The sequence below is a fragment of the Eurytemora carolleeae genome, unplaced genomic scaffold (genome assembly GCF_000591075.1).
Source record: "Eurytemora carolleeae unplaced genomic scaffold, Eaff_2.0 scaffold361, whole genome shotgun sequence".
In the NCBI taxonomy this organism is placed as follows: domain Eukaryota; kingdom Metazoa; phylum Arthropoda; class Copepoda; order Calanoida; family Temoridae; genus Eurytemora; species Eurytemora carolleeae.
In genome coordinates this window covers 1-9,390 of record NW_019396347.1, presented here as the reverse complement: position 1 = coordinate 9,390, position 9,390 = coordinate 1, and the positions used below count along the sequence as shown (strand labels likewise).

Sequence of the window (9,390 nt, the reverse complement as noted above, 5' to 3'; positions counted from 1 at the left end):
GACAAGTTTACTCTGTTTGTATACTGTAATTTTCTTGTTTTACTAAGTACAACCGGTTGCAGTCAAAACATAAACAAACAAAATGTAAACATAGCAGACGAAACTCTTACAGATTACAGCTTTCTCAGTAGGTATCACTATACTAAATCAAAGAATTATTCATAAAGACGATATCGAATTCGTCACTGAATTCCCATGTTTTTTGGGACACCCTGTACAAAATGGCAATTTTCTAGAAAAAAAACTTCTTGAAATGATTAACTTTTCTCTCAAAAAGGGCCCAGCACTGAGATTAGAAAAAATGGACTGAACACAAGTGTTAATAACTTAACCAATCGAATGGGGTCTGGAGAAACCAGAACAGCCAATCAGAGATGCTGGGAAATTTGAAATTTTGCGCGCCATTTACTGAGTGAATTCCCATTGGTCGGAAACCGGCAAGGAGAGATAAAAATGGAAAAAGAGCGGACTAAGAAGGAAATTAAAAGTAAAAGCGATCTGAATCCAATTATGAAGCTTTCAAGCTCTCTGAGCACTGTTTTTTTGGATTTTTGTTTACCCTGTTGCCATGACTGAGACTTGGATGTCATTATCAGTATTTATAACAAATTATTTTATCAATTCGATATTTAATGATTAAATGAGATTACCTTTGTTGTATTTTTTATTACCATGTAACATCAAGACCAATTATTTTAAATGATTTCTTTCTAAAATTGAACGCAGATTCTTATTGACAATGCTTTCCTCTATTCTAAACTTTCTTTTCACGTTTAACTAAAAATGATTAATGAAGCAGACAAAAAAATTTAAATTGCACAAAATCAGACGGGGGGAGAGGGGGAAGATTATTGTTGACGAAGATGAGAAAGTTGATAATTAATTGAATTGTTTATTTTAGCTTTCCTAATTCTACTAATTAATTCTATAATGAGTTCACGAAAAACCTTGATTAATTAGTATTGCACGCTGCCTAATTAGAATAATATTAATGTCATAAATGATTCACAACGATAGCTTCTTAACCTTTTTATGAGAAACAATAACTTTGATACTTTAAATTAGTTCAGGTTGGATTTAGAAAGGAATTGAGTCTTTGCCTAAAACTCTGATCTTCTCATCCATATATCTTTGCAACCCAATGCCGTAAACCTTAGATATTTCAAACTGTGAATTCTGTTAAATCAACTATTCTAAATTTGAGACTTTTTTGGCAGCCCCCATACTACTTTAGGAAAAAAGTCCCAGGAATCCAAAACACAGGATTTTATTTCCAGTGACATTTTTTAAAGGACTTAAGAAAATTCGGACTTTTTTCAAAAGTTTTTATTTGCGGTTTTTTTTTCCGGAAACTTTTTTCCCGGGACTTTCTTACAAAGATTCGAAAATTTAAATATCAAAAGATATAGGAATTAGAAAAAAAACATTTTGTGGCGAGTGAACAAGGAATTCAAGAAAATGCTACCAAAAGCCATATTTTTTATTCAGAAGTTTCCAAAGAAGTTGATTCTGAGAATGGTGGAAGAATGAGACGAGAAGAGGATGCTGATGCTGATGCTGATGCTAATGCTAATGATGATGAGTTACAATCCTCAAATCCTAAAAGAAAATTAAACACGAGAACAAGGAATATTTCAGATTTTTTCATATTTAACTTTATAAAAGATTTTTTTTTTAAATTGTTTAAAGCTAAAATTGAATTCTAATGACGAATTTTAATCAAAAAAGAGCGAAAATGGACACTTTTTGACATTTGACATACATTTGTTACCCAAAAGTAGAAATCTTTAATTCTCTTGTATAAAGAGACTGTCAATGAAATTTCAGTTAAACATTCATTTAAAAGAGTTACATTCCCATTTCAGAACTGCACCCTTCACTCTTTATCGCGTTAATAATTAGGAAAGTATCATAGCTTTGCGGCCTTCAAAATATATGAATTTTCTATTGCAAAAACTTTCATAGAAAGCCGCAATTAAAAGTAATACATTTTAACAAATCAAAACAAAGATGGCTCCAAAATTTTACATCGACAAACCCTTTTTATATCGTCTTTGTAGAATCATTAAAATTGAATAACCCTGTTTTTGACAAATCTATTTAACTATTGTTAAAACATGTGTCTGGTTTTATAGAATTATAGACACATATAATTGACAAATATTCGAATATTCTACAAAAAGAAAATTGAAATATTTCTGTTTAGACGGGCGTATCATTATGACAGCCGTTTAGTTGCCACACTTCTTGATGTTTGTATTACTAATGGAAATAGGTAACATAAATGGAAAGTTTTACAAGAAAAAAGAAATATTTTTCCACTTCAACAAAAAAGAAGAAAAAAAGTAACTTTACAACTTGTTTGTTTTATATTTAAAAATATGTATTTAGCGATAGTAAATTATCAAATGTTAAAATGTTCTACACCATGCATCATCATGCTGAAAGATATACATATTTTGGTTGATTCGAGTAATCAGTTTATTTATCAAAAAATAATCAATTAGAAATATTACATAACTGACAATGCAGGCTGCAGCTTGTCAGAATGCAATTGCATTGTCATTATTATTATCATTGTTATGATTTATATAATAATGACAATAAAATGTGAATATAAGTGTTAGGAAGGTCCTAATGGGGTATTTGCATGATTGAAGAGAATAATAATAAACTAGGTTTTATACAATTATGGTTTCTACAGATTCTGATAACATTATTATCTACAGGGGAATCCTCACAATGTGCTTATACTGTTAAATCAGGTTTATTTCAAGTACGACACCGACTTTTAAGCAGTTAGAACAAGCTGGGCAGTTCCAAAACACACATTGTATGATATCTCATTTAATAAACAGAGGATCTTAAATAAAATTCATATCTTTTGATAAGGAGTAAGGAGTGTTCCAAAACACACAGTTTATCTTATGGAATGTACAGGGTGTTTCAAAATACGCAGTTTATCTCATGGAATGTACAGGGTGTTTCAAATAATGCAGTGTATCTCATCACATATAAAAAACGATCTGTATCATTAAAGGGAGTGACCGGCTATGTAAGGTAGTTGAACTGGGTATGCAGTGTTGTGGAAAACTTCTTTCGGATTCATTTGAGACATACTAAACTTTTAAAAAATCTGTAAATCCTGAGTTTGAGCGCAAATTCGACGTTCAAAACTCCTACTTTGGGGGTGGATACTTTTTCAGAATTAGTTTTTTTTTTAATTATTAAATAACGACGACTTAAAATGTAAAAAGTTCTTTAATAAAGTACAGACGTCATGTATCGGAACAGGTTGAAAAAACAAAAATTAACTGTTATGATTAAAATAAATGTAATATATTTATTTTAAATTTATTTTTAGTCCTGAAAATGGTTCCTCATTTTCCGTGTTGTTTTCCGCAGATTTTCTAGAACTATTATTGAAAAGACGACATTTGAAGAGTTTAAAGAAATCTGCGAATAAATTCAAAGAAGATAAGAAATTCAATATAATAATATAAACAAAATTATTGATTCTAGCATTGATTTATTGACAAATTTCTTTTGAGAAATATGTTCCCAACCATCTAATTATATTACTGTGTGAATTTTACTTTTTTTTTCGTCGTCGTTATTTAGTAATTTAAAAAAAACCTATTTTAACACACAAAATAAAGCGTGTGTCATTAATATTCTACAGGGTGTTTAAATAAAAATAAAGTTTGTCTTATTAAATATTATACAAATACTTCTCTAAAAATATTAAATTGCGGTGCAGGGTGTTACAAAGTATAAAAATTGATCAGATTCAACATTTTCGTAAATCATACTTGTTTTAATATAAGTGACATAAACGGAATAAATGAGGAACTCCTTTAATCTTTGTTTACAAATAAAGTGTACTGCAGGAGGAATATAAACAAATTTTAGCCTGATAAACACGTTTGTTTACAAAAAGTGCATTTATTTTTGGAAACAAAACTGCGGAAGTTTCTTTTATACTCATTGGGTTTAACGAATTTTTTGTCGGATTGATTTAATAATGAAAATAAATTGATTTTAGATAATTTATGATTAATAATTTTCCTGAAAATTTTCCCATAATTTGCTGTATAACTAATTTTACATCTTGTTTGTAATTCCCTTGTTTTCATATCTTTCATCTATATTTCTGACGCCGGGTCTTTATTATGCGGAGTTTTGAGTTTATGCTGCAGTACACCATTATTCTCTTGTTTACAAATATAATTTAATTATATTTTGTCTGGTTGGATGTAAACTCATGCACTTTTACAGTTTGGTCAATATTCATCTATATAATTATATTTTGTCTGGTTGGATGTAAACTCATGCACTTTTACAGTTTGGTCAATATTCATCTATCTAATTATATTTTGTCTGGTTGGATGTAAACCCATGCACTTTTACAGTTTGGTCAGTTTTCATCTATATAATTATATTTTGTCTGATTGGATGTAAACCCATGCACTTTTACAGTTTGGTCAGTTTTCATCTATATAATAAACTCATGCACTTTTACAGTTTGGTCAATATTCATCTATATAATAAACTCATGCACTTTTACAGTTTGGTCAGTTTTCATCTATATAATAAAGCTCTTCGCTCATATATATATATGTATATATGTAAATTTATATGTTAGTAATAGCTGGCCCAACGGTTAAACCAAATTGGCTTACATTTTTAAGGAGATCCCGTGAGTGATATAAGCTAAAAATTTAGAATTTTATAAATTCACGGAAAACGCCGGGCACTTCAGCTTGAAGTTAATAAACCTTTTCTACAGATTTTAAAATTTGATGTTTTTATCCTTTATTAGCCTTCATTATTTTGTCTGAAAAACCATGATTTTCAGTTGTCCTTTTTTAACCATTTTATTTTTATTAATTTTTGGCTAACCAGTGCTATACATTTTTATAATCCTTTTGTTGAAAAGTTTTATAATTTAAGCTTATCATTGCATCTGAAGAAAATCTAAATTATAATTTTTATAAATAATTAAGTTAGAGCGTCGAAATTGTATTTTCGTCTTTGTAAAGTGCCCGTATGTGTTTGTTGTATCTGTACCTTCCAAAGGATGGGCATAGTTTTTTTTAACGAACGTAATGTTCAGATAGAACGAAATTTTCGTGAAAAAGAACGTCGTTTAGAATAAAACAAACGATGGAAAAAACCACACCCTTCTAGTTACACAAACAGCTATCTCATTCAAATAGTTTAATTCTTATAAAACTTTTGAAAAAAATATCCCATTGTGCAGTGTGCACCGTGTGCAGATGTCAGATATATTTGTTTATATCTTGCATTTCTCAATATTAAATTCTATATTCACTTTCATTCTTCTTTTTCCATTCAATAATAATATTAAAGGGACAGTCAACGCAACTTCAATGTACCTCCTAATTAAGAAGTTTCATGTCTGTTTCACAACGGTACCCTTTAAAATTTAATCTGAGCACAATATAATCGTTTTTCTACCTTTAAACGTGTTGTACTTTCACCATTAAGGAAAAATCACAATTAAAAAAAAATTTCAAAAAAAGAATATTTTCTTCGTTTTTATCAGATGAGGGGTTTAAGGGTATCGTTGTGAATAGGGTATACCCCTTTAAAATGGGGGGGGGGGTCACTTGGAACTATGTGCTTATTCTCTTGTAAGTTTGGAGGCGGAAATAAAAAGAAAATATAATACACACAGTAAATTATAAAAACATTATTTTGGTTAAAACTAGATCAAAAATGTAATGATTATGGATTATAATCTATGATGAATAATTTTTTTTATTAAAGGGCGAGACTCATACATCATATAAAAATAAAAATTCCATTACAAATATTGCTTTCTCTGGCCACAAGGAAAAATTTCGGTGGCACAAGTTTTTTGGTGTCTCAAATTTTTCAGGATTTCTCATTTTTAATATTGTTTAGTCTATATTACATTTATAACTCTGTGAGTCTAGTTGTAAATATACTGTTTGTATTATATCTTCTGTAAACAAACAAACAAAAGATACCCAATGGAATAAATGAATAACGGGGAATACAAGAAACCTGCCAATGCAAAAAAAATGAAAGTAAAGAGGAATAAAGAGAGATCCAAAATTAAAAAAGTTTTTCGTGAATACGCTATTAATTAAAATTTTTTATGAATTTGTTGTACTGGTTATAGGTACATACCTTATGTACAATGTACAGTTAAGTTCTGTTTATATAGCAGAAGGTACTTTAATAATTTTGCTTTACATGTACAAGTACATTTTGCTAAGTAGGCGATGAATGAATTTGTCGTACATGTACGTACATCCTTCTTCAGATTAAGGGGGGGGGGTACATAAAGGAACTAGTCGTACATGTACTACTGTATTCTGTATAGGGAAGGTACATGAAGGTACTAGCCATACATGTACTACTGTATTCTGTATAGGGAAGGGTACATGAAGGAACTAGCTGTACATGTACAAGTACATACCTACGGCAACTGTGGGGTTCCCTGTCCTGGAAACAGTACATCAGAGTGTCTTCAATATTTATCAAAGTAAGATTTGTTTTTAGTTTAAAGGGAGTGTCTAGCTAGGTAACTTCAAGCCTTACATGCCTGATTCACAACTGTACAATTTATTAGATGACTAGCCTCTGGCTTTCAGTGCGCTGCGCGCCACTCTTCTATTTCAATTGTACACATTTTCTCTTTGTATACATTGTGAAACAAAAACAAACAAAAAACGCGGATTTTATAAAATAATTTCACGGATTTTCAATATTCAATGAAAATCGAATTTTGTTGGGGGCAAAATTTTGAAATTTTGATCATGGATAAACCTTCCCGGGGGTCATGTGAGGTCCCACACAAAATTTGGGCCCGATCGGTTCAGCCGTTTCGACATTTATTGGTTACAAACAAACAAACAAACAGATAGACAAGCAAAGTATATAAATAGATTCTTGAGGAAAATATTGTCGTTTTTATGTTTTGAAAAAGTTTTAAAGATTTTTAAAATTTCCTTCCTTTTCTCTGCTAATAATTCCGCAAGGATATTTTATTTGCCCAGCCAGAGGTTTAAAGGTTACTAATGTGAATCGAACATGCAACTGTTAAAACGGAGTGTTACCTAAAATTTCGTGGATATACCCTTTAACATGCAGACTGTGATATACTCTTCATTCCTAGTTTATCTATCCTTTGATCTGTTCTGGTGAACTTTGAAATTGACCTGGTCACCCTGCTCACTTCGGTGTTATAGTTTCACATTTATATCCAAGAAGAAGGATTCGTAAAACATATTTAAAATAAAAAAAAATCAAATCCAAATATATTTTTTTCAAAATGCCTCCCCTCGCAATTACTTTCACTTTAAAGGAACTGTAGGCGTAATTTCAAGTGACCTTTTGTTAAAAAAAGGGCCCGGATTCACAATGGTACATTTAAAACATTAGGCAGATCCAGAATGCCTGACATTTCCTTATTTATCTACAGAAATACTTGTTGTATTTGTGTTTGTAATTGTTGAAAACTTAGTCTGCTAGCTGTTTGAAATTCAAGAAATATTTACTTTCTAGAAGTGACAGAAAATAAATATTACATTCAAATTTTTAAAAAACCGCGTTGGACATGGGGTATTTACTATTCAGGGTGTCCCACATCATTAGATCGTTTATAGATCTAAACTAAGATTTAAGTGACTAATAAGAAGAAAAAATTATTCATCGAAAAAAATGTTTAGGCTTATATAAAAATTTTCTTGCAGAAAATACCAGGTTTTTTGAGTATTATGTGCATTTTTTGGCGTTAAAGTTTGAAGATAATCTATAAATATAAAGTTGCAATCTCTGTTTGTCTGTTTGTTTGTCCACGTAAATGTTCTTAGCTTGGTTTTGAGATTTTAAGTTGAGTGGGTCGACTTTAATAGCGAAAATTTAGTTTCCCGGTAAAATCGTGCGGGTAAACGGCGGAAGTATCTTATAGTAACCTGGGCAGTGCTGGGTTCCCAAGCTACAGTCCAATATAATTTGAGACGCTCTGTAGATTTTCAAGGAATACATGCTTTTAGTTCACACAGTACGCTAGCGTACACTCCCATTTTACGGCTATTTGTACAGTATTTAATAGATATACATTTAGTTTTCTATCCTCGATAATCATTGAAAGGTTTGAAGGGTGCCATTGTGAATCGGGGATGTCCCCCTTTAAGTGGAAGGTCACTTGAAATTACGCTTACTGTCCCTTTTATATCATTCAATTTTATACCATAGTTAATTTAGCCTTATCAATCTACAAGGTTGGCCACATTACATATATATATAGATAGATATATATTAACTGGATGTTTTTAGATTCTACAAGTTCCTGTTGGTGTTTGAAGCTGATATTTGTGAGCACTACGTTTCTAATCTTGTTTACCAGGTTCTCCAAACCAGCATGGTGCCGGTCGTCTTCGGTAAGTTCCATCCACGTGTTTTTCCACAGTTTCCGGTCTAACATAATCTTCCCATTTTGAAGATAAAAATAATCGTTTTTATGAATATTATAAATAACTTTTAATTTTAAAAATTACGCAAAGTTTTCAAATTGTTTGCAAAAAAATAATGATTTTAAGGTGGGGGAGATTATTCCAAGGATTTGCAGCCAGGATCTTATATTGACGCAATGCCGCAGACTCCTGAAAATCTGGCTCATTTTCTCATTTACCTGGACAAACATCAACCAGTATTTAATACATATACACAGGTAGACTTTTTAACAATATGCAATATGTAGATATGTAGACTTTTATTTCAATGGATACATATTTAACATTATATCTTGTTCTATCTGTAAAATCGCTTGTTCTATTTGTGTAATCTCTGGCTCTATCTGTGTAATCTCTTGTTCTATCTGTATAATCTCTTGTTCTATTTGTGTAATCTCGACTTGTCCTTTCTGTATAATCTCTTGTTCTATCTGTATAATCCCTTATTCCATCTGTGTAGTGTGTAATCTCTTGTTCTATCTGTGTAATCCCTTGTTCTATCCGTATAATCTCTTATTCGATATGTGTAATCTCTTTTCTTATCTGTGAAATATCGTGTTCTATCTGTGTAATCTCTTGTCCTATCTGTGTAATCCCTTGTTCTATCTGTGTAATCTCTTATTCGATCTGTGTAATCTCTTGTCTTATCTGTATAATTTCTTGTTCTATCTGTGTAATCTCTTGTCCAATCTGTGTAATCTTTTGTTCTATTTGTGTAATCTCTTGTTCTATCTGTGTCATCTCTGGTTCTATCTGTGTAATCTCTGGGTTCCTATATGGTTGCATTATGCATTGCTACGGGGATATCATCAATATTCTGCTGTTTTATTTCTAGGATTAGGCTTAAACCTTTCAGACCCTTTTCCGGACTTTGACCTTT

The 9,390-nt window shown here is 31.0% G+C and overlaps 1 protein-coding gene across 1 annotated transcript in view; it reads left to right on the top strand.

The window, feature by feature from the left end:
• LOC111701449 (alpha-(1,3)-fucosyltransferase C) overlaps positions 1 to 8,728 on the top strand; it is a gene marked incomplete at its 3' end in the record, with an annotated part of 11,409 nt that extends 2,681 nt beyond the window's left edge. Inside the window, exons 3-7 of the mRNA XM_023472739.1 lie at positions 1,489 to 1,627; positions 2,207 to 2,275; positions 6,428 to 6,538; positions 8,335 to 8,438; positions 8,598 to 8,728. Coding sequence (XP_023328507.1) covers positions 1,527 to 1,627; positions 2,207 to 2,275; positions 6,428 to 6,538; positions 8,335 to 8,438; positions 8,598 to 8,728 — 516 coding nt within the window. The remainder of the gene's footprint in view (positions 1 to 1,488; positions 1,628 to 2,206; positions 2,276 to 6,427; positions 6,539 to 8,334; positions 8,439 to 8,597) is intronic.
• Positions 8,729 to 9,390: the final 662 nt, after the last annotated feature.